Genomic DNA, 25871 nt, shown 5'->3' with positions numbered 1-25871 from the left:
TGCCATGGATTAGAGCAGGTATAATAGGAGACTATATACCAGCTATAAACACATATCTAGAAAATAAAATATGATAGAAAAGAGCAGCGGGCTTTGTAGCCAGCTGCAATACGGCTCCAAGACACAACATTTGTATGATAGGTGTGACCATGTATTAATAGTGCAGTACTACTATTGATGAATTGGCTATTAAGTTAACTGTAGGTGATTTGGAGCTAGTAGTTAGCTATAGTATTGAACTTGCTCTTAGCGTCGCATTGGTTCGATTCTTTTTAAAAAAAACCCCGTTTTTTTCCTCCTAAGCGTCCATCCAACAACTATGTTTGAGATACCCGAAGCTTATGTGAAAGAGAAAAATTAAAAAAAAAAAGAATATATATGTACAAAACTCTTAATGACACTACGTGTTACGCTGTGAGTATATCTAGATTTTCTATAACTTTCATCTACTTGAATCAAATGGTTGAGATCATTGTTTATAAGAGTTTTATAAAAGAAATTTAGTACGTCTAGCAATTAATGCTCATAAAATAAAAGAGAAGTGTTGGCTCTCATGAAAGAGTTAACTATACACGTATTCCAAAATATTTACATTAATTAAATTTATAGTAAGAGAAATAGATAGTAGAGAAACAAAAATAGAGCCAACTTTATAGTTAACCTATTAGAGCAAGTTCAATAGTATAGCCAACTCCTAGCTCCAATTTATCTAGAGCCAATCTAATAGCTCATTCATACAATAGTTACATACTACACTATTAATATCTAGTCCCACCTGTCATAGACATACTGCGTCTTGGAGTCCGTGCTACAGCTGGCTACCACTACTATGGAAATTATTTATTGCCACGCAAAAAATCGTGGCAATATTACTAAAATCGTGGCAAAAAGTATATATTGCAACAATTTTGAAATTATTGCTAGCCGTGGTAATAAAGTCCGTGGTATTAGCTTATAGCCACAATTTTTATTTTGTGGTTTTAAATTTATATATTGCCACATAAGCAATGTGGCAAAAGAATATATTGCAACAATTTATAGCATGGCAACAAATAATTATTGCCACATCTATGTGTGTGGCACTAGTTTTTCATGCCACAATAGAAAAATCGTGGCAATACTTTTTTTTTTGCCACGACAATATTAATTGTGGCATTTGTTTTTTATTGCAACAAAATAAAGCATGGTAATACTTGTTATATGCATAAAACATTTTCGTGGCAAAAACTACTATCGCAACAAAATAAACTTGTGACAGATTTACTATTGCAACAAACAGGTCCAGAACAATCTGTTATAGCAGAAAAATGTCATTGCACCGATAATTATGTCAACTCTGTCACACTAGAAATCAAATGTTTGACAATCCATGAGATTGAATATATTTCAAACATCCATACAGTGATCCACATAATATATAAATATGCCTTCCAAAATGCTAAAATAACAAGTTCTTTAAATTAAAATATGGGATAACAGTAAAAGTCCTAAAACTAAAGGGTTCCTGACACTGCCGTTGCTAACATCACTTGATAAATATCTTCTTCGCTCCAACCATTTGACAGTGATATATTGCATGCCTCCCTTTCAAATAATTCCATCCTGTATAAATGAATATCCATGTTTCATTGCATATCATATTTGGCGTAAATAATCACAGTCACATAGATGGTATATAATCTTGAGTAAGGCGTGATATGCACTATAGGAACAAAATATGAACCGAGATTGCTTTTTTTTCTATGCTTTATAGACTTTTCAGTTGACCTAGCACAAATATAAACTGAATACAACACTCTCACAAGTATTGCAATTACCTGATTAATTCGGGACCGTCCATAATTTTTAGCAGCTTTTCTAAGATCATATGAGGAAATAGTTCGTTGAGTATTGTTGCTTGTTGTCCCTTGGTTAATGGTATTCTGGTGGAACAGTGCACGTATAACAGAACCACTTTCAATGCTTCGAGCTTTCTTTGTTTTGTCATGCAATTCTGCATTCTCACTAGGAACTTGGACTGATGGATCAGACTTCACACCACAAAGTAAAGAAAAGAGAATCAGACAATATGGTTAGCATATAAATTAGGAAGGAAAAGTAAATGTTCACATTTTTTGAACCCTTACCTGCTCCGTCGATGGTGCTGTTTGGCCCATAAGCATTGCAATCATTTCCTCCCTCAATACTTGTCTTTCCTTACGCTGCTCTTCTTGTATTTTAATCTCCAATCGCAGCCTTTCATTGCGCTCAGCTTCAAGTTTCCTGTCACTTTCTTCCTGTTGAGCTGCAAGTTTTGCTTTCAGCTCATTAACCTCACAAGAGAGCTCATTATTTTTTTTATGAGTTTCAGCTGTTACACGAGCTTGTTCATCCATTTGAGCATGCAAACTTCCAGGACCGGTTACGGCTTTAGCCATGTAGCCTTGTCCACGTGCTTGTGATGTTTTACAATTTGTAGATACTCTGTAGCTTTCCTGGAAAACATTGTTTTGCTCTTCAACTGAAACAGGATTTCCTGTCTTTTCTTCTCTGTCACTAATTTTTTTGTGTGCATTTTCCTAGGAACAAGAAACATGAACATGTTACTCCATTAACTCTGAAATTTGCAACAGTACTTGACAATCAAAAAATTCTCACATAGATATCCTTAGCTGCAGTGTTGGACCATTTATCATCCTTCATATGTGTCGCTTTCCATAGGTCAAGCATATTTGGCTCCTTCCCTGTTTCCTTATCTCTCTAGAAATGTAAAGAAACAACAGATAAATAATATACCAATTGTTACGCCTAAAGACCATTCAATTATATTTGTACCTTCTCATAGCTAGTCTGTGAAAAAGATTTGGCGCCATTGACATGCTGAGTCTTTCGCTTCTTGCGGTTTTCAGAATTCTTTTGACTGATCTCCTATACGCATGATTGTAATGTAAATTAAACTAAGAGCACTTGAACATAAGGTAAAATTGAAAAACAAGATATATAATCAGAGAACCTGAAATTTTTTGTCAGTCCCAAAATAGTGTATTAGGTATTCCCATTCCAAGATGTCCAGATCTTCAGGTTTGTTCTTGAATCGCGATCCATCACTATTATATGCATGGTATGTAGCATGCAAATTTGAGCGCCATCCTCTATAACGCTCTCTCGCAATGTCCCAAATCTTTTTCCTTGTACTCTTTGTATCAGCAAGGTCCCATTTAGCCTAATATAGGAGTTAAACAAAAAAAATAGTTCTTATTAGTTAGAAATGAAATTGAGGAAACAACTGAAATGACAGTACTAACCAGCACATCTATAGCTATGGAATTTTTCACATCATCATGTATATCTTTCCACTTTCTCACTCCAATTATCGGTGCCTTCCTTTTCATAAACAAAACAACTTCTTCTACAAAGGAGCGATAGTTGATTCCTATCGGACCTCCCAATCTTGTGGAGAACTCAATTGGCAATTTCTGAGAAGCATTATCGAACCGCTTCTTAGCCACTTTATAACCTTTAAGTGTACCCCGTCCTTTCTTGTGTGCTTGGTCCATATCTGTAATTCATGTGAATATGTAACATGGTAGGACAAATAAAAGGCATATATGAATTGTTGGCATCATAGCAATTGTACCTTCTAATTGTGTACGACAGCGCCGAGCATGTGTTGGCCAATCCGTTTGTGGGTTTGTGTTATTTGTATCCAAATTTTCAGAATTATCACTATGCTGCTCAGAACCAACATTGGATAATGAGCACTGACCTGCAACTGATGTAATTTTTCAAGTGTATCATTAAAGTAAAAGAGCATGAATATATGGTGTATACAGTTCAGCCAAGTGGTTACCCATCTCTTGCTCCCTACGGTTTCGGAGTGAATTTAATATTTCTGCTCTAGCTTGTGAATTCTTGTATGCTTTGAGTGTCTCATGTCTGAATATTACTGGGCATGCTGCATGAATAGAATATCTAAGTTTTGTTCAGCACTTCTGAAATACAGTTCTAAAGATTGAATGAAGCAAATAGTTCAATGGAAAAGTTGTTGCTCTACAGCATTGCTGTAGAATTTAGTACATAGTCAAAACAACTACAATCAAGAGCTATATGAATATTTACCTTCTTTAGGTCCAGTTGATTCAGATCTTGTAATTTCTCCAGAGGACTTCACAGGTGTTATGCTAACCCTATTATCCATGCATGCTTTCTCCTTCATTACACACAACCTAACCTTGTTCTCACTCTCATGCTCTATAAGCATTCTTCTCACATCATCATCACTTTCTATTCCCACTAGAGTGGCTGTTCCACTGCCCTCTCTCCTCTTGTAGTACATGTAGTCCATTGCTGAGTAATCATAGTTTTCAACCAAACCAACTATGTTGAAAAAGCATATGAAGTCTTTGTCCATTTCCTTTTGCACAGATTCATGTTCAGGAGTTGGCCCACCGAGTTGAAGAATTAATGTCCAGGTGTCCTCTGCCATACTGTTCACCATATAGAAAAATATATTAAATATAAAAGAATTAAGATACCTATGTGAAAAGCATACCGTGCATATTGTACACTAAACTGAAACACACTACAACTTGCATATGCATCACGTCATCATTTACATAATAAATGCTAAAATACAAAATATACAGGTTAAATCCCAGTGGCAATGAATCTGCAACAAAAATAAGAAAAAGTGTAAGTGTTGCTCTTCTTATTATGATATATATATTTCAACATTGCAAATCAAAACCTTCCATGATTCTGTTAAAAAAAATAATTGGATCAACCAATAACACTGAAGAATAAATAGCTTCCATCTAAGGTAGCAAAGAACAAAAAAATCACACGCTAAGCATGAATAGGTGGAGCAACTAGTACCACTGAAGTTCTCAAGTTACAAACCAATAACAAGAAAAAAAAACTAAACGAAGAATTCATCATCGGATTCCTGTTCTACTAAATGTGTAGGTGCAACATGACCATCGTCAATGTAGGTATCATCCTCTGAATCATCCTCTGATTCATCATGCTCATGCGTGGACTGTGTAGCATGTGCCTCGTCAATTATAGAAGCATCACCACTTACACCTTCTACACCAGTCCTACTCCAGTCTATAATATCTTCATTTTGATGGGGTATATTCATTTCTTCCAATCCCACGTTAATTGAGTCAATGTCAGTTTCCATCTCAGCTTGAGGCATAGCAAAAAGATTTCTGGGCTTTACTCTCACAATAGTGGACCAGTTTGGCTTGTTTACATCTTTCACATAAAACACCTGCTCAGCCTGAATGCTAAGAATGTAAGGATCGTCTTTGTATCTAAATCGAGTTGTATCAATGTCGATAATTCCATGCTTATCTTTTTTGAAGCCCCTGGCTTGGTTTCTATTAGCAGGAGGAGTATCATACCATCCACACTGAAATAAAACTACCTCCTTATCCATTCCAAACTCTAGAGCAACAATTTTCCTGATCACACCATACCAATCAATATTTCCACTGCTATCATCACCTCTCACAACTACACCGCTATTTTGGGTATTGAGATTTTCTTCTACGCGAGTTGTTCGAAAGAAAAACCCATTAACCATGCAACGGTTGTAAACACGTGCTCGCTGGTCAGGCCCTCTAGAAAGTGCATACATAAGATCATTTGTTTTTCCTTCTTCATGGAGTTTGCAAATCTGGGCTCAAAAAGATGAAATTACATAAATAATACTAGTTTTAGGTTATAAGGATAAATTTTTGTGCAAACTAAAAAAATAAATTATATAGATAGTTCCTCACTTTACTTTCAAACCAGTCAACAAATTCATCTCTGTGTCGCTGCTGGACATTACGTGGATTTCGTTGTGTGAGTTCATCAATATGTTCACTACAGGCATAAACTACTTTAGTAAACAAGAAAAAAAGAATGGCAATAAGGAAATAAAGCATGGATATATCATACTTGACCCATGTAGTGGCTTCCTCACAGTTTGTTAACAAATAGTGTCTAATTTGTTTCAGCTCATTCTTAGGAAGTGACTCAAAGGTGAATCCCTTCTTAGAGCGGTCTATCGTGGCGAATATGCTTAGCCCTGATGGTGGTTCATTTATAGTTGCACTTTCATGGCGCTCTGGCCGGTTGAGTTTTGTATCAATATCGTCCAGAAAACGAGAACAGAATGTCATGCACTCCTCTGATATATATCCCTCAGCAATTGAACCTTCAGGGTGAGCTTTGTTACGCACATAGCCTTTAAGTGTACGCAAATACCTTTCTATGGGATACATCCATCTATAGCAGACAGGCCCACCAAGTCTAGCTTCTTCTGCAAGATGAATAGGCAAATGCATCATGATATCAAAAAAGGCTGGAGGGAAGATCATCTCTAGCTGACAAATAGTTTCTGTGATTGAAGAGCTCCACTTCTTCAAATCTTCAGCATTTAACTCCTTGGAACAAATTGCACTAAAAAATCTACTTAGTTCAATCAATGGAACTGTAACCTTTTCAGGCAATATCTTGCGTATTGCTATGGGAAGAAATTTTTGGAAAATAACATGGCAATCATGAGATTTAAGTCCAGTCACCTTACAACCCTTAACATCCACACATCTCTTAAAGTTTGAGGCATAACCATCGGGCATCTTTACTCCTTCTAAAAATTTGCATAAATAGGTCTTCTCATCCTTACTCAATGTATAACATGCTGGGGGCAAAATGTACTTGTCCTTATGCACCGAAGGATGTTGATCATCCCGTATCCCCATAAATTGCATGTCAAGACGAGCCTTCACACTATCCTTGGATTTTCCCTCCATATCAAGCAAAGTGCCTAGCACACTGTCACAAATATTCTTCTCAATATGCATCACATCCAAATTATGCCTTACTAGCAATGTCTTCCAGTAAGGTAGTTGAAAGAATACACTTTTTTTCCTCCAGTTGTGCCATCTGGTTTCCTCGACGCGCTTTCTCTTTTTTGTTTGTTTCCCAAATATTACTTGATCAAAGCTTTCATATTGCCTTAACACTTCATCACCTGTTAGTGGCTCCGGTGCAATTCTATGTTCAACCTTGTTATTAAATGACTTCTTGTTTCGGCGCCACTTGTGGTTCAAAGGCAAAAAGCGACGATGGCCCATGTAGCAATGTTTACAACCAAATTTCAACCAAAAATACTCTGTATCTTTGTGACAGTAAGGACATGCCAACTTGCCTTTTGTGCTCCATCCAGATAGCATTCCATAAGCTGGGTAGTCGTTTATTGTCCACAAAAGAGCTGCATGCAACCGAAAATTCTCCTTCTTTCCGGCATCCCATGTCAAAACACCATCAAACCATAGATCTCTGAGCTCATCTACCAAAGGTTGCAAATATACATCAATGTTATTTCCTGGAGACTTAGGGCCAGGTATCAGCATTGACATAATCCAATATGGTTGTTTCAAACACAACCAAGGCGGCAAGTTGTACGGGATTAAGATGACAGGCCATGTAGTGTACGAAACACTCATTATCCCAAATGGATTGAACCCATCAGATGCAAGCCCAAGCCTAACATTTCGAACATCAGATGAGAATTCTGTATGCATATCATCAAAATGTTTCCAAGCTAATGAGTCTGCAGGGTGTCGCATTGTATCATCACTCACACGACCCTCCTTATGCCATCGCATGTCCAAAGAGGTTGTTTCTCTCATATATAACCGTTGCAGTCGCGGAGTAAGGGGGAAGTACCGTAATATTTTTCGTGGAACCCGCTTCTTGGTTGAACCACACGAACTAGCCTCATTTGTGCTAGTAGAAGAATCTGCTTTCCATCTACTTTCATTGCAGATTGGACATTGATCTAAGTTTGCATATTCCTTTCGATATAACACACAATCATTGTAGCATGCATGTATCTTTTGGTAGTCAAGTCCAAGGTCTCGAACAACTTTTTGCACTTTATCTAGAGTGTTTGGGATGCAGTGGCCTTTTGGGAGAGTAACTGAGAACAATTGAAGAATGGCCTCCAATGCCTTATTACTCATCCCAAACATGCATTTAATTTGAAAAAGCCTAACAATGAAAGACAATTTAGTGACCTCCTTGCACCCTGGATACAATTCCTTCTCAGCTTCTTTTAGTAAATTAAAGAACGCCTTAGCACAATCATTTGGTTCTTCGCTCAATCCGACTTCGGCGTCATGTAGAGGAGCATCCCCGTCATCATTGAATTCTCCAATGTTGTTTGCATCACCAAAGTTAGTTCTAGGGTTAGTGCCCCTTATAAGGCTAGATATCATATTACGGACTGCAACACCATCATTTGTCACGCCATCAGCACCAACTCCTTCAGTGACATCTTCGTCATCTAAATCCTCACCATGGTATACCCATCGTGTGTAACTTTCATCAATCCCATTCCTTAGTAAGTCACTTTGCACTTCAGAGCGTGTTTTGTATGCCATGTTAAGGCATCTTTTACATGGGCAGGGAGCAGTACCCCCTTCATCACCCTCTTCAAATGCAAAGTTCAAAAAATCCTGAAGCCCTTTTTGCCACTCTACAGTAGTTTTATTCATGCGCATCCAACTCCTATCTACTGACATGCTTCCTGCTTAAGACTACTGCTTAATATACATGTCAAAGCAAATTATATCTACATCCTTCAATTCAATGGTCAGCTTTCTCCATTGTCAGACAAAACCTTCTAACATGATTAACCATCCTATGTGCACTGCTCACAAGGATTAGCATGAAGAAGTCAAAGAGAAATTAAGATAAAGTTCTGTATTGTAGAAACAACTCAAAATTATAATTCCGGAAATGACAGCATTACAAGACAAGTGAAAAAGGCATTCATGTTGTGTTAATTGTTAATTCATGATTCCTAATATAATCAGTACCAATCAAATCATAAATTGAGAGATATGAAACTGAAGAATGAAAATACATATGAGTTGATACTTGCTAGTAATATGGGATGAACATAACTAAGTCAGAAAATTATATAATATAATTTTTTCCTTGGGCCAATTTTCAGTGTAATGAAGTGAAGCAGCACACTATAGTAGAGGGGACAAACTGGTTTGAGCTGCTCATAAGAACACGCCGCTGTTCGGGCCAATCGGCGCACTGCCAGCCCACTCCTCCGCATGAGTGACCCACCGAATCAGCACACAGCCACCACCATCGAGCAGCCCGGCAAAACATTGAACTACAGAGTACAGAGCCAGCACCGACAGATGTTGGGTGGGGGGGGCACCGCCTGCAGCATCCGAATCATGCCTTCATGCTAAGATTAGGATCGTGCGCAACTGATTGGACACACGAGGCAGCAGTGACGGGAGCAATCGGCATGTGATCTGCGCCGCCTGCGCCATGTATCCGCTCAGCAATTTGGTGTGCGACGAAGCGGCGGGATGTGGGGGCTGTGAGAGGGGCAGGGTCGCGAGGTTCTGGTGGCAGTAGGCAGGGATGACTAGGGGGAGGTTGATTCAGCGGGGAGCGTGGAGTTAGGGGTGGGGATTGACGCCGGCTGCAGGCATGGAGGGTTTGGGATTTCTCACAACGCTGCTCGCCAAAAGCTGGGCACCACATACTTCAATCCCCACCCCTATCTGCAATCTAAGGCAAGCAGAGCCAGCAGTCCATCATGGCATCTAATCCCACAGCGCTGCAACAGAGGCAAGACACCCAACAGGAAAACAGAAAGAAGAAGGAGAGGGGAACGAGAGATTGGGATCTTGAGGAGGAGGAAAACAGAAAGAAGGGAAGGGGAATGAGAGATTGGGAACGTGAGGAGGAGGAAGATGATACCCGATACACAGGAATCACGACGGCAACAGCGCGTGGAACATCCCGTGGAATCGCCAGTCGCCAGACGTTCCTCCGTCGTCCTCGAAGACGGCGGCTGTACACTAGTTAGATTAGATTAATGATCTTTGATTTATCTGTAACAACTCCCGCCGTCATTATTCCAAAAAAAAAAAACTCCCGCCGTCCTGCACTTAGGCGCCAAAAAAGAAATTAGGACCCGCCAAAGGATAAAAAATTGAGACCACATCAGTTATGTCTAAATTTTTCATCACTCAAAAACAATATTTTTTTACTAAAAAATACTATCGCCACAATTTAACCTATAAATCATGGCAATAGTGCTGGTATATTGCAACAAGTCCAAAATTAATGCAACAGTAATATACTGTAGCTAGAGAGAATACGTTAATTGCCATGAATAAAAAACTGTTGCAAAAAAATACCCTTATTGCTACAGTAATTTTCCGTGTGGCCATAGCCCACTATTTATTGCAACAAAAATCAAAAGTATAACAACAATAATAAATTGTTGTGATATAATTTACTAATTGCCACGAGATGACCGGACATGGCAATAGAATAATGCATTTGCCACGAATAAAAGTTCGTTGCAATATTTTCATGGCAATAGCATAATTCTCTTGTAGTGTACAAATCTGTAGCCCGCTACTTTTCTCTCTCCTAATTTACCTCCTTAAAATATATTTGCAGCTGGCTTATAGCCTACTACTGTACCTGCTCTTATACATGTTAACTTTAATATGAGCTAATAGCCAATAGTTAGCTATACTACTAGACTTGTTGTTAAGCGTCAATTCGTTACACTTTTGTATGATGTTCGTTAGCTATTATTAAAAAAATAACCCACCAACATATATAAAAGTAGAAGGAGAGATTAATTTCTAGTCTACCCATAGAAATTGCTATATTTTAAGATAGATGAGTATTTACCACCTCGTGGCTTTGTCACACTTTTTTATACTTTAGACCCACAATTTATTTGAGATTTTTAAAAAGATATATTGTTTACCAAAACTTTTTGCATAAACATACTGCTTGGGAGAAACTTTATAAAAACGTACACTCACTAGGGGCAAACAAATTGATGTGCCAGTCTCACCTAGAGGTTCAGCGACACCTAATTGGTGTCACAGACTCACAGTGCAGGAACATCTCTAGAAATTCGAGGCTTTAGGTTCTAAATTTTTTAAAAAATTATATGTCTAATATGCTATACTTTCACTCAATTATATAACATCAATGTGTGTTGTTTCGTATAATATTTAGTAATAAATCAAATACTAACGCTAAAAGAGTAAAGGTAGTACTAACATCATGTTCTAGTGAAAAGTATCATCACTTTAGTGTTTATTCAAATGAAATATAGCAGACATGATAGGAAATAAATGTCTTCTTGTTTTATAAATAAAGAAAGAGACAATAACATTAGTTTCAATCCAATCCAATCCAACATTCAAATTACAGCTAAATGAGATTGACTGCTTAAGATACAGATAAGGTTCTCGCGTTAGCATAGAGGACTACCGATCATACATTTGACAAAACAACACCTCTCAAATTTTTGTAAGTTTAGACCATTGGATGGCTTCAAACCCAAACCCTGATCCTTTCTTTCTCTTTTCCTTTTTCCTCAGCGTCGCACACCTGAGCGTCTGCTCGATGCGCTGTCGTCTTGTCTACCGCCACCACTTGGCCTCGCCAGCTTGCCGGAAGACATCTCAACAACATCGACGAGGCCCGCCTTGTCCGGCCCTCTCTACTCCTTCTCGATCCATTGCTCCTAACCTACTGCTATTGACCCCTTCACCTTCGGCGGTGGCATCGTCGACTCATCGCCCACCTGTTCGCTGCCATGGGCCCGATGGCCTCGACGAAGATTTCTCCATAGCGTCAATATTTGTCGCCATGGTGCTGTAGCGGCGTTGCGCCTCCTGTCCTCCTATGAGGCCAGCCTCACCAAGCAGTAGAGGCATGGAGCTCTAAAGCCCGCCCACGCCATGCGCCGAGTAGTTTGTGGTCAACGAACGCGTCGTTGAGCTCTCGCCGGTGCAGTCCCCCTTCGATCCTGCCAAGAGAGAGAGGTGGATGAAGACCAAGTTAGATCCCCAGAGAAAAGGAAAGAATGAAGGAATTGATGACATGTGTCTCCCATGTTTTTTTTTCATGTTATTGATATTGGGTCTCGCTATTTTCTTTTCTGGTTGTAAGCAATGTCTAAACTATCTTAGGACTACATTTACGCTGGTTTTGAATTTTGATAGATGCGGGATGTGTTGTAAATTTTTTGCGGTTGAGGGACTTGATCGAAACTCGGTCCTTAAATAAGGACCAAAACTGAACTTTTTTGTCTTTTCACAGAATTCACCAGGCCCATCACTTGCGTTGTGTGTTAATCCACCGTATCGCCCGTCGCTCCAGCAGCTGCCACCCGCGCCGCCGCCGCGGTGAGGCCAGTCTGTGTCCGCCTTTCCGGCCGGTCTGGGTGCCCCGTGCCCGTGTCCGGTGTCCAAAGAACTCCCTCCAAACACCGGCGCCATGGGCTTTGCTGAAGAGAATCCCGTCGCCGACGGGAGGCTCGGACGGCCGCGGCCGCGACGCTCCGCCGCCGTCGTCTGCGAGCGGCCGCCGCACAGGACGGGACCAGCAGGCGGCAGCTGTTTCCTTCCTAGGCAAGCCAGGCTCCACGCAGGTGACGTGTCTCCCTGTGCCTACCAAATGTGGGCCCCACATGTCAGTGGACGGCAACCGCCACGTCAGATTGGCCGCCCGCCTCTCTCGTCGCCGAGAGCCTATTTAAACCCGACGCCGCCTCGGCGCTAACCGCCGCAACAGCAAACACCTCGTCTCTCTCTCTCTCTCTCTCTCTCTCTCTCTCTCTCTCTCTCCCCCTTTCTCTCTCGCTTGCTGCTCGCTCCTCGCCGGCGACGAGGGCAGGAAGCCGCGCGCGATCCGGTTCGTGAGGCGTGTCGGCGCCGGAGCGGCCGGAGGCCATGGCCATGTTCGGCACGGAGTCCAGCAGCACGGGCGGGAGCTCGTCGACGAGCACAGGCGACAGCCCTCACTGCTGGAGCCCGGGGACGAACGTTCAGCCGGGCGCGGGCGTGGGCTTGAACTCGATCTGCTTCGCGTCGTCCGGCGACGGGCCCGCGCGCCTTGGCGTGGCGCCGTTCGAGAACGGGCAGTACGTGCGGCTCCTCAACCGCGGCCGCGGCGGCTACCTCTTCGCCGACGAGTCGGGGGTGCGCGTGCGCACCGACTGCCGCCGCGGGCTGATCAACACCGTGTGGTGCGTGCAGATCCTGGGGGGAGACACCCCGCACATCTTGCTCCGCGGCGCCTACGGCCGCTACGTCGCCGGCACGCCCTTGGGCGCGGACGAAGGCCACATCGGCATCCTCGTCACGCAGCGCGTCTTGGAGACGATGGACACCAACGTCATGTGGCGCACCGTCCCGGGCCCGAGAGGCGGAGGCGTCGTTCTCATCAACGCGAGCTCGTTCAATGGAGGTCTGAGGGCCCTCCGGACCAACGGCAAGTACCAACGCTGGAACACGGGCGTCAGCCTCCAGTGCATCGACCGCTTCAACGCGCGCTTCAGCTCGATGATGGAGTGGGAGGTTCAGGTCATCCCCACGAGGGTGCAGAGGCCACCGTTCCAGGTGGGAGGAGCAGCATGGGTGAGTTCATTACCCGCACCCTCATTTCTTGCACAGTTCTTGGTGATTCTGCAAACTTGATCGGCGATTGATCTGTTCGGCTATTATTGCAAATAGAAGTGCTCTTTCTACCATTTCTGTTGCGCGAAATTTGTGGAGACGTATGTGTTCTAGGTATTGTGTGATCAAAGACTTGCTCTGCCAATTGCCATGCTCTGTTAGTTGTGCAAATACTATTCTGCCTGTTGTGGTCAATTCTTCAAACCTTTACACTTGATCTAAATCTATTTGTTCTTGTTCTTGCTGATTCTTGGTCTGCGATAAGCTTCAACTTGTGTTAATGATTGGGTTCTTTGGAGAAACTAATTCTGACGATAGGATCATTCAGTGGTAGTTATAATTGGTCGGTAGTATTGACAAAATTTGTGGACTCTAGTTTTGCTGCACCTTTTTGTAACTGCAAACTCGGTTGCAAGCAGCTAGCTGTTGCCGAATAGTTTCTGGTTAAAATTATTTGAAGCAAAAGTAGTTTCCTTCTTGCTTCAGGTGTTAACTTGTGGACTGGGTTCTTAAATGAGATGCATCTATGCCGAATTAGCGCTCATTTGCAAGTCTATTCTATTCCTCTGTGTCCACTAACATAGTTCTAGTCTGCCTCTTGTGGCTAATTCTTCTGTTAGTTCAGAGATTAACCGACTAGTTGTTGCTGATTCCTGGTCTGCAGTAGCTTCAACTTGTGTTACAGATTATGTTCTTTGGTTGATAAAATTCTGATGACAGATTTGCTTGGAATTAAGTTCTGATGATAGGATCAGTAAGTGATTACTACAATTGGTTGTCCGTACTGATAAGTTCTTTTACTGCACCTTTTCTGTAACTGCAAAGTCAATTACGAGCAGCTAGTTTTGTCGAAAAGTTTTTGATTGAATGTCTTTGAAGCAAAAGTAGCTTCCTTCTTCTTTAGATGTCAATTGGTGAATTGGGTTCTTATAAATGAGATCACTATTTGTGTCATCTATGTCAAGTTATACCTCTGTGTTCAAGTCTGTTTTTATACCTCTGTGTTCACTGTCCACTGACATCTTCCTTCAAATTTGCATAAGCAGCTTTGTGGGCTACAGCGCCGAGGCTCTGGAGAGATACAAGTCGGTGTTAGGGTGGCTGATGATGATGGGAACTTCAATATCCCGGGCCCGCAAAATCTGTCGGTCCCTGGAAGGAGTCTGATTGAACTGGGCAGTGTCCTGGAAGATCGACTCGGCAGCAACTTTCGCTTCCGGAACATGTCCATCTTTATTCGAGCAGGCAGTCTTGGGCAGCCCTTCCCTCTGCTCACTGATCTTCCCAGTGAACTTGACTACTTCGAGGTCGTGGTGTTCATGGTTGGTACACCAGGTGAGAAACTTCTCACTGATGAACTCACCCATTGAGTCTTCTGCACACTATTGTTCTTCTGTCAGAAATAGGGAGCTATTTGTTTTGCCAAACTTTCATCACACTGTCAGACATTTTTTTTGTTTAGCTGTGTGTTTTACCACTGGGAAGTGTGATTATAGAAAGTTATAGAAAAGGTATATCCAGCATGTCGGTGAAGAGAAGTCAATACACATTAATACCTACGCTGATACAACAGAATTAGTCTAGCAGAAAACTAATGTTTAAATTTGCTTTCATGCTGATGGGTTTTGCCTGCTTTCATGCTGTATCGTGTACTCCATATCTGTTATCTGTTCGCATTCAACATTCCGCTGTTTACTTTGAAGTATATGCTGGTGATCTAATTTAGGAATCTTAAAAATAAGGAGCTATTTTCTCACTGCTTATGCCCTGTGCTTTTCTTTTTTGAGAAAGAGAGGTCAAGCCCTCTCCTACTCCTATTATTAGAAATGGAATAGTGTTATTATGTCTTGTGCAACTGTATCGGTAACATAAATTATTTGATTGTATCACTCAGTAAATGTAATTTGTTTTCTGGATTCCTAATTCTGATCATTCACCTTTGACATTGTGACACCAGGGTACAGGCGGCTGCGCTTTCCTGATATTGATGCTGCATAGGAGAAAAGGATAGGAATAGGACCAGGCAACACTTTCTTCCCCTCCCGGCCTCCCCTGGACAGTGTGGTCGACGCCTCCACCATTTTACAGCAACATGATGGCTTTGGAGGATTAGAAAAGTCCCCTTTGGTTTTTCTGAACAGTCCCTGGCAATGTATCAGTTTACTGTCACTACTAGCAATAGGATAATCAGTTACCAAAAAAAAAAAAAACAGTCCTGGACTGATTCTTTCGCAACTCTTTTGGACATTAGGAGACGGCTTTGTTCTTCTGATGTTTTTTGGCACTTCGCTGGAAGTATGACTATGAGTATGCTTCTTGCTCATAGGAATGTGCTGAAGTCGTTAGTTCTCTGTTAATTGTTTCTGTGACTTGCTATAAATTGGATACTTCAGTATGCATTTTTTTCCCCTCAAATCCTTTTTTATGTTATGCCCTTTCAGTTGCCTTCCTGCATGCATTGCAGGCTTCGGTCTGTGCAATACTGCAATTCGCCCGCGAGGAGGACATTGTTTTCTTATGAAGCTTTGTAGGAGAGCTATCAAAGCTTTGAATGCTGTAGACTTGTGCATACACTGTTGCCCGTCAGTTTTTATGAAGCTCTTTCATTGCCTTGTCGATCCGTATAAAATCAATTTAAAAATAAAAACCTAGTACAGTACCAATTTGCGACTTGCCCTCTGGAACACGTGAGCACCAACGTTCTAATTTGCCTTGCCACGATAGAAAGAGACTTGCGTTTGAGAGAAGCGTTCTAATTTGCCTTGCCATGATAAATAGAAACTTGCGTTTGAGAGATGGAGAGAAAGTCCCTCATTTTTCGAGCGTACGTTTTGTAAGTCACACTTGCATTCCGCTGCCCATCTTACTTATTAGTACATCCCTAAAGGATATCTTGTACTTCTATTTCGGACCACAATTAAATTTGTACTATTGTACACTTCTTAGTTTCATCATACATCAGCTAGCGTGCCACCATCGGAAGTTTGGGGATAACAGTTAACTTTGTCCGGGCCTTAGGGAAATCCTCGGGTCCGCCACTGTATCCACTGGAGCCGAGCTTAGGGGACGTATCAAGGAGGCCGGTGGATCATCCTTATCGTCACCATCGTCGTCGTCGTCGTCTCCCACCTGATCGTCCTCGTTATCGGTGACGTCGACGTAGCCGTGCAAGACGAACCGGCGGAGCACCCTCTCCTCGTACTCCATCCTGATGTGGTGCGTCTTCTCCACGTGCCACGCGGCCTTAGCGAGGGTCTCCCTGAGGTGTTGCTTCATGCCGTCGTCGATATGACGCTCCCGGGGACGTCGAGCATGTCGAGGAGCTTCGACCGGAAGGGCCTCTCCTCTCGAAGGCAATGGCGCGGTCGATCTGCTCCGGCGTCAGCCGCCTCGTCCGCCTCACCTTCCCTTCCGCTTCCGGCGCCGCCATTGTATTGTACCCAGCAACCAGCACCGAAGCGATCGATTGGAATCAAGCACGCCGGTGGTTGGTGCCTTGGTGGATTTTCCTCGCCGCAGCTGCCCGATGCCGGATTGAGCTTTGAGCCATCGAAGACGACGACAATGTATCGTTTCATCAGAACAAGAAAAAAAAATGAGTCGGAATCGGCTCTTCTACTCCGTTCCCGTACAAGTCAGACTTGATTCGTCGTCTCGTATCATACGTGTGCTTGCTACGGGCAGATCGGTACGGCCTTTTGTCTGGATGAGCCAAAATTCGGACGCGACATTTTCGCCAAAATTCCAGCCTACAGACGAGATGGGCCGGTGTTTCGGCCTATCCAAACAAAGCCCTACACGGGGTTCCTAGCTTCCGTGGCCCCACCTGGCGGTGTCTGGAACGAGAGCACACTCGCCAACTCGCCTCCCGCTCCGCCGCCAGCTTTCCTCCCCGCCGTTTCGTTCCTCCACAAGCCCCAAAATGTGGGCCCCGCATGCCAGTGAATGGCGACCGCCACATCGGATTCGCCGCCCCGCCTCGGCGCTTCGGCGGTAACCGCCGCAACAACAAACTCCTCGCCTCTCTCTCTCTCTCTCTCTCTCTCTTCCCCTTGCTCTCTCGCTCGCCGCTCGCCGGCGACGCGGGCAGGAAACCGCACGCGATCCGGTTGGTGAGGCGTGTCGGCGCCGGAGCGGCCGGAGGGAGGCCGTGGCCAGTGGCCACGTTTCATCTTGGAGCCCATGCGCACGCGGTGCAGCCCGGGGGATAGCTCGTCGACCGGCAGGTGACAGCCCTCGCAGGTCGCAGCTGGAGGCCGGGGCCGAACGGATCCGCGGACCGCGGGGCGTGGGCGTGGCCGCGGGCGGGGGCTTCGAGTCGATCCTCGACCTGCTGCGTCCCGCGGGGCTGGGCGTGTCGCCGATCCTCATGCGCGGTGGCGTGCTGCGGCCCACGCGGGGGCTTGGCGTGGCGGTTGCGCCGTTCGAGAAACGGCCAGTACGTGCCGCGGCGGCTACCTCTTCGCCGACGAGTCAGATATTGACGCTGCGTACGAGTACTACGCGCAGCTGCGCTATATCCAGATATTGACGCTGCGTAGGGAAAAAAAAAAGAATAGGATCAGACAATTCCATCGACACCTCCACCATTTTACTACAGCAAACGGGATGGCTCCAGAGGAGTAAAAGTTTCCTCTGTTTTTCTGAAATCTGAACAGTCCCTGGCAATGGATTAGTCTACTGTCACTACTAGCATTAGGTTAATCAGTTACCAAACTGTCCAATTTGTGGACTCTTCTTTCACATCTCCTTTTGAGACATTAGGAGATCAATCTGGTTCTTCTGATATTTCTGAGTTCTGACATTTCAGAGGAACCACGAATGTGTTGCTTGCTCATAGGAATGGGATGAAGTCCCTACCTCTCTGTGGCTGATATGTTAACTTGATAGAAATTGGATAGTTCGGTATGCTTTTTCTCCCTCAATTCGATATTTCAATTCCTTTTTAGGCCCTTTTTACATGCGTTCGTGAAGGCCTTGCAGTCTTCGGTTGGTGAAATCTGCTGCACTAGTCTTCTGCCCTTCGAAGAGGACATTATTTTCTTTTGAAGCTTTGTAGGAGAGCTAAGCTACCACCTTCGTTCTCTTGGGCCTACCCTCTCAAGAAAAAAAAAAGCCTCTTGGGCCTTCGAATATGATACCAAGTTTCTCAGTTCATTTCCTTCGGAAAAAAAATAAGCACGCAAATATATAGGAGTAGTACAAATAACGTCAGGAATAAATGCTTTGTATCAAATTACCATGACATTTGATCTCAACACTGTGCCACTCAACAAGTCAACAGAATAGGGTTTATTCAATTTAGAGGAATTTTAACCCCTATAAATAGGGAAAAAAAAGAAATATGAATGCATGTACACTTTAATCTATTTTTTTTTAAAAAAAGGTATGAGTTGATGAAAATTTTCAAATGATTTCTCTCTACAACTTCTAGGAGGGAAAAATTTCTAATGGTTTTCTATACTTACATTCCTACAAACCAAATGGCACCCAAAGGAATTAATCCTTAGGAATCCAAATCCTTTGTTTTTCCTCCAAACTTAACAAGAAGAATGTATTTTCTCCAAGATTAATTTTTGATTTATAATTTCTCATATACTATAATTTTATAGCAACTAAATTATAACCATATAAAGTAAACTAAAATATCAAATCAATGATATTATTTTCAGTAAATAAAGTCCAATTCATATTATACTAATTGTTGACCAAACCTTTTAAAAGTTGATTCTTAATATATATGCATATCTCATATTATGAGATGGATGTAGTAAATAAAAGATTAAATTTGCAAGTAGAACTTGTTTCAGGATCCCCAGAAACATGCCAACCCTTTTCTTGTATTTTTCGACTTCATATCAGTACAATGGCCTGATCTTGGAATTTCATATTAGTTCTGTATAAACTAAGTTAAAACTATAGTTTGCCGGACCAATCTCTAGCTAGGGAAATCCTCCGAGCATGGCCCACACGTCAGCCACCTACCTGCCCCCCACCGCAGTCAATCCACAACCTCCATACGGCTGGGGCCAACCGCCGCTAAGTCCAAAGAGAGAGAAAAAAAAAAAACTCTCCGCAGCCAAATCGAGATCTCTTTCCCGTCCTCCAAGCCGGCGACTCCCTCCCCGTCCGGCGGCGGCGTCGGCGTCGGCGGCGAAGAGATCGATCGATGGCGTCGGCGTTGTCCTCCCTGCGCTACGGCGACAGCCTCTCGGTGGTGGCGATCTCGGGCGCCACGGCCGTGCTCTGCGAGGCCATCTCCTGGCTCCTCATCTACCGCACCGCCACCTACAACTCCCTCCGCGCCACCATCGAGCGCCACTCCCGCAAGCTCGACGCCATGAAGGCCGGCGCCTCCAACTCCTCGTCCTCGTCCTCCGCCGGCGCCGGCGCCTCCGGGTCCTCCCAGCCCGCGGGCTCCTCCTCGTCGCGGGCCAAGAAGATGGACCGCGTCGAGACCAGCCTCAAGGACGCCGCGCGGGAGCTGTCGCTCTCCAAGCTCAAGTCCGGCGCCGTCGTGGCCGCCGTGCTCTTCGTCGTCTTCGGCCTGCTCAACTCCCTCTTCGAGGGCCGCGCCGTCGCCAAGCTGCCCTTCGCCCCGGTGCCGCTCGTCCAGCGCATGAGCCACCGCGGCGTCCCCGGGAACGACCCCACCGACTGCTCCATGGTCTTCCTCTACTTCCTCTGCTCCATCAGCATCCGCACCAACCTGCAGAAGCTGCTCGGCTTCGCGCCGCCCCGCGCCGCGGCCGCCGCCGGCGGGGGCCTCTTCCCCATGCCCGATCCGAAAGTAAATTGAGGTAGCGGATTTGATCCTTTGCTCCAATTCTCCCCAATCCTTACCGTTATTGGCCGTGCTAATTATACTAGAACTGAATAGATCAGGATGCTTAGTTCTGATTATGAAATTTGCATACTGGATCTACTGATACAAACGGGGGCTTGAATTTTCTTTTGTTATGATCCAACTTTCTGATGCATTTGCCTGATATTGTAATGAGATTGGAATGCATTTAATATCCTTCTGGAATTGAATGAGCACATAGGTTTGCTCCAAAACTTGAGGTGTATCCTGAGTATTGTTTTTCCTGTTATTTTGTGGGGTAATCTAGATTATGGATTCCCTGAATTGATTATCTGCTCATTTGGATGAATTCATGATGTTATGTGGATTGCTTGATGTATAAGAATTAGTCCCGACTTTTGAGTTCTTACCCCTTTAGAGAATGTGCAAAAGGATTGCGCACCTTTGTATTATGAAGGAACAAAGGTTTTTACACCACCTGCATGCAAAAGCAGCAGATCGACCTGAGTTCTGGCCCTGATCAATGATCAATGCTGTAGTTCAGAAGTGTGCTTTGATAACATTGAGTGTGTGTTTGTACATTTTTTAAACAGTTTTAGTGGCCAAGAAACAATAGCTTTAGCTAATTTCTCGTCTTTAATCTGTCTATGTCTGTTCTCTGAGTTCAAAATTGTGCAAGCATGCCCCAATAGTTCTTCCTCATGTTTCTGGGGCAAAATTCAGCACATTCAAGCAGCATCCCTATTGCTGTTTGTTGTGAATCTGCGCTTGGATCTACGCTGTGGATGTTTATGGAATTTACATTTTATAAGTTCTGGAAATAATGTGATTGAATTTTACAATTTTTAGTGGATACAAATTTTGTGTTGATACTTTCATTAAGGACGAGCCGACAATTATCCGATTAGTTCATGCTAGCCCGTTTCTGTGGATAGGTGTTACTCAGGTCTAACATCCAATAATTGGGTACCCTACCAAAGAGCACTTTTGGACCTAACAGTTGCCATGCTTTATTCATTCTGTGCCACTAGGACTGTTTGTTTTTAATCAGTACTTTGTTTAGTCATAATGGGGTTTTTCATTAACCTACTTAGTGAGGCGTGGACATGTGTAATGGAGAAAACCTTTGAGAAGATTTTCTCAATAGGGGTCTGCCTCTCCAATGTATGTCAAACTAGTGATTTATCTCACTACAGTGTATAGTAGCTTTGTGCAAGTAATAGCCGCTTGTTCAGAGAAGTATGATCCATGGGTAACCATTGATACATACCAATACCTCAGTTCTGTGGTAAACATACAAAATGTATCTCAGAATTGCCATATGATTTAGTAGTCAAAACATCCCAATTAGCTTGCTTGATTTTTTTTGTTTGACTGTTTGAAATTTTAATCTTTTGACTTTGAACATGCTGTTTAAGTGAACAGAACACTGAAATACTGATGCTTGATGAATTTACACTCTGTATGGTGGTGAGGATAGTTCATGCTGATCACTGATTGAACTATTTAAGTCCTTGCATAGTTTCCCTTTAGCGATCTTTATCATGGTGTACAGTGTACTTCGATTGTTGAGTAGTACTGTAGCACTTGAGATAATCATATATCTGTAATTTGGCATCTGCAGCAGCAGTTTCAGACGTACTGGCGTACTGCAGTTGCAGCAGCAGAAATTAGGCCAGCCATTTCAGTAGTAGTACTAAAATTAAAGTTACATGCGTGTAGAATCCCATAATTCCTCCTTGGATTAAAGTTATTTTTCTTATCTGTTTCTTTTTGTACAGAACAAACAAAAAGTTTCTTCCTCTATTATTCCCTAATAACCAGTGGTTCTTTTCTGCAGCTTTCATGCACACCCCCATGACCGTGACGGTGTTGATTTCGGCATGGACTTCCGTCTCCGAGAAGAGTGATTACGATGGAAACGGGGAGAAATGCCATGAGATTCTGTACTCATACGCCTGTTTACAAATTCGTTTCCCATAACTTGCTAGCCAGGTATTCGCACACATGACCTGCAAACTGATGGAAGCTAGACTTTTTATTTTTATTATTCCATAGAGCAAGCAGTGAAGTGAACTTGACCACGTGAAGCCAGGTTGCTGCGTGTCAATGAAACCGTGCAGCCAGCTATCCAACTCTTCTAGCCTTTTGTCTCTTGTGTCAAAGATAACATTGTTGCCATGATGCCATCCCCTCTTGCTCTGTTGTGTGGACTTGTGATTGGGCCATTTTCAGCATCATATCTGCTTGCTGTGTGTGATTGTGCCAGCGGAGCCGAACTTCCAGATCCCGAAAATTTCGCCCAATTTCTTCGAGGCCTGAGGTTCACTCGATGTAGTAGCAAGCAGTAGCACTACACTGACAAGCGCCGACAGTAGCTCAAAACTCGAGCAGTAGGAGTACCGATCTGTTGTTACTCACCAAACCGAATGATTTGGTGGTTCTAATGGTATCATCAAACTTTATTAGTACCCCGACGTGAACAACAGCAACTTGACATAAACAACAGACCAAACAGCCCCATCCTCACCACACTGGCACACTCCTCGCACATTCTCACATTCGTATAGGTCTACGAGAAAGCGTTTAGTAGACGAGTGTCGGCGGCTACATCCATCCGTCCATGATCCATCCAATTCCAATTGGGGGATCCACATGCGCATCGCCTCTCATCGCAGGGCAAGGCGTCCGGGAGTGATTCTAGTCCCTCGAGGGGATATCTCCTCGTATACCTTTTTCCTCCAAATTTGATACAAATAGTTGCGAAAAATTCTGAAAAAAAATTGACAATGTAGAGTATAATGATACCTACTAGTCCACTAAAATTCATGTTCAAATTCAATCTACACATCGAGAAACAAAAAAGACAAATTTAGATATAAACAGTACACTACTATTCATACGCTGAATTTGTCTTTTTTATATCTCGACGTGTGAGTTGAGTTTGGACTTGACATTTTGTGGAGTTGTATATATGTGTTGTATGAATGTTGTCAATTTTTTTTTAAAATTTTTCATAATTATTTAGATGATTTTTGAGCAAACGAGAGAACATCCCCTCGAGGGATTAGAATAGTTTCCTAGGCGTCCTCCTCTCCTAAGATTCGCACCCTCCACCAACCCAAGAACGGCATCTGCCCCCTTTAATTGGAGTCGCCGCGGCGCGGACCGGCATGTCGGGCGCGCGCATACACCAGCAAATTGCCAAATCCTAGCGTCGAAAGCGCCCCCAGACCACGAGCCAGTCAGAGACGGATCTGGCCGGCCGATGCGCGCGTGAGGCGTCGTCAGCCAGAGCCAGCTAGTGTGTTTGTGTGTGTCACTGTGGTGGTGTGTGGCCTGTCACCTCACCTGATCCAACACAAGCGCGAGGAGGCGAAGGCGATGCTGCAGCGGTTGGGCATCGGGGGCCGCGCGGCGGAGGAGACCGAGCCGGCGCGCTTCGCCTTCGCCGACGCCCTCCCGGCATGGCCGCAAGGTGAGTGGTGTCTCTCTCACGCTTCAATTTGGATGGATTCTGTCTCGCTTTATCCGAGTGGGGGGTGTTGATTTGGTTATGGATTGGATTAGGTGGTGGGTTTGCGACGGGGAGGATCTGCGTGGGGGAGCTGGAGCTCGCGGCGGTCACCGCGTTCGAGAAGATCTGCGCCCTGTCGGCGACGAAGGGCGGCGGCGGCGGCGTCACGTTCTACAGGCCGGCCGGCGTGCCGGAGGGGTTCTCCGTGCTCGGCCATTACTGCCAGCCCAACACACGCCCGCTCCACGGCCACCTGCTCGTCGCCAAGGCGGTGGCGGGCAAGCCGGAGTCGGAGTCGCTGCCGCCTCTCCGGCCGCCGCACGACTACGAGCTCGTGTGCGCGTTCCGCGCCGATGGCGTCGGGGAGGACAGGAAGTCTTGCCGTGGGTACGGCCGCACCGGCGCCTACTTCTGGCTTCCCGTGCCGACGGATGGGTACCGGGCGCTCGGGCTGCTCGTCACGGCTGAGCCCGACAAGCCGCCGCTCAGGGAGGTGGCGTGCGCCCGCGCGGACCTCACCGACGAGTGCGAGCCCCACGGGTCGCTGCTGCAGCTCCAGCTCGTGGGGCAATCGGCGTGCTGGTCGTCGTCGACGGTCCCGGCGGCGTTCGCCCTGCGTGGCATCAGGCCGACGCACCGGGGGATGTGGGGGCGGGGCATCGGCGCCGGGACGTTCTGCTGCGGCGCGGTGGGGCTGTCGCCGCGGGAGCAGGGGATGGCGTGCCTCAAGAACGTGGACCTCGACCTGTCGGCGATGCCGACGCTGGAGCAGGCGCACGCGGTGATCCGCCACTACGGCCCGACGCTGTACTTCCACCCCAAGGAGGTGTACCTCCCGTCGTCCGTCTCCTGGTTCTTCAAGAACGGCGCCGCGCTGTGCAAGAAAGGGGAGGACGCCGCCGTGGAGCTCGACGGCGAGGGGTCCCACCTCCCGTGCGGCGAGTGCAACGACGGCGAGTACTGGATCGGCCTGCCGGACGGCAAGCGTGGGGAGTCCATCATCTACGGCGACATCGACAGCGCGGAGCTGTACGCGCACGTGAAGCCGGCGATGGGCGGGACGTGCACCGACGTCGCCATGTGGGTGTTCTGCCCGTTCAATGGCCCGGCCAGGTTCAAGTTGGGGCCGATCACCATCCCGCTCGGCAAGACCGGGCAGCACATCGGCGACTGGGAGCACTTCACGCTCCGCGTCAGCAACTTCACCGGCGAGCTCATGGCCGTCTACTTCTCGCAGCACAGCGGCGGGCGGTGGGTGGACGCGTCCGCGCTCGAGTACACCGCGGGGAACAAGCCGGCGGTGTACTCCTCCCGGAACGGCCACGCCAGCTACCCGTTCCCGGGCGTGTACCTGCAGGGGTCGGCGGCGCTCGGGATCGGCATCCGGAACGACGCGGCGCGGAGCGAGCTGGCCGTGGATTCCAGCGCCAAGTACAAGATCGTGGCGGCGGAGTACCTCGGCGAGGGCGCCGTGGAGGAGCCGCGGTGGCTCAACTTCATGAGGGTGTGGGGGCCGACGGTGGTGTACAAGTCGAGGCAGAGGATGGAGCGGATGACGAGCGCGATGCACCGCCGGCTGAGGAGCCCCGCGGAGAGGATGCTGAACAAGCTGCCCAACGAGTTGTCCAGGGAGGAGGGGCCGACGGGGCCCAAGGAGAAGAACAACTGGGAAGGGGACGAGCGATGGTAGGAGGCTGAGGATTTGTCATTTGTGCTTTGGTGTGTCTCTTTGTGTCGTTTTGGTTCAGGTGTTTTACGGTTACTGGAGCAGCTTGTACTGTGCCAGAGATGTAGTACTACGTGATTATTATTCATGATTGAGGGAACAGATTTGCTATTGTTTGTACTTTGTAGGCTATTATTATACTGTCCACTACTACTACAGTACGTGAGAACAAGGGACTACCTACTTGAGTATTTTGTCAAACCGATTTTGTTTTGATTAGTAATCCAGTATGGTTGCAACCATTTCACTCATTAGACCGCAATGTTTTCATCAGCTATTTTTGCAATGCTACTCTAGCTTTACTATGATCACCAA

The 25871-nt window shown here is 45.1% G+C and overlaps 3 protein-coding genes across 3 annotated transcripts; all 3 read left to right on the top strand.

Annotated features, from left to right (window-relative positions):
* The first annotated feature begins 12771 nt into the window (after window positions 1–12771).
* LOC127766150 (uncharacterized) lies at window positions 12772–15870 on the top strand. The gene is made up of 3 exons (XM_052291216.1): window positions 12772–13469; window positions 14555–14843; window positions 15466–15870. Exons 1-3 carry the CDS (start codon window positions 12783–12785, stop codon window positions 15504–15506), a joined length of 1017 nt encoding a protein of 338 aa, XP_052147176.1. The 5' UTR covers window positions 12772–12782; the 3' UTR covers window positions 15507–15870.
* Window positions 15871–19560: 3690 nt separating this feature from the next.
* LOC127766152 (uncharacterized) lies at window positions 19561–22526 on the top strand. Its single transcript, XM_052291217.1, has 2 exons — window positions 19561–20308; window positions 22154–22526. The coding sequence occupies exon 1, from the start codon at window positions 19678–19680 to the stop codon at window positions 20305–20307; it is 630 nt and encodes a 209-aa protein (XP_052147177.1). The 5' UTR covers window positions 19561–19677; the 3' UTR covers window position 20308; window positions 22154–22526.
* A 947-nt stretch (window positions 22527–23473) lies between these two features.
* On the top strand, window positions 23474–25757 carry LOC127766149 (hypothetical protein At1g04090-like). Its single transcript, XM_052291215.1, has 2 exons — window positions 23474–23791; window positions 23884–25757. The coding sequence occupies exons 1-2, from the start codon at window positions 23698–23700 to the stop codon at window positions 25518–25520; spliced, it is 1731 nt and encodes a 576-aa protein (XP_052147175.1). The 5' UTR covers window positions 23474–23697; the 3' UTR covers window positions 25521–25757.
* The last annotated feature ends 114 nt before the right edge of the window (window positions 25758–25871 follow it).

Source organism: Oryza glaberrima, chromosome 3, assembly GCF_000147395.1.
Source record: "Oryza glaberrima chromosome 3, OglaRS2, whole genome shotgun sequence".
In the NCBI taxonomy this organism is placed as follows: Eukaryota; Viridiplantae; Streptophyta; class Magnoliopsida; order Poales; family Poaceae; genus Oryza; species Oryza glaberrima.
The sequence above is the reverse complement of the archived record's forward strand: the minus strand, read 5'-3'. Positions and strand labels throughout refer to the sequence as shown.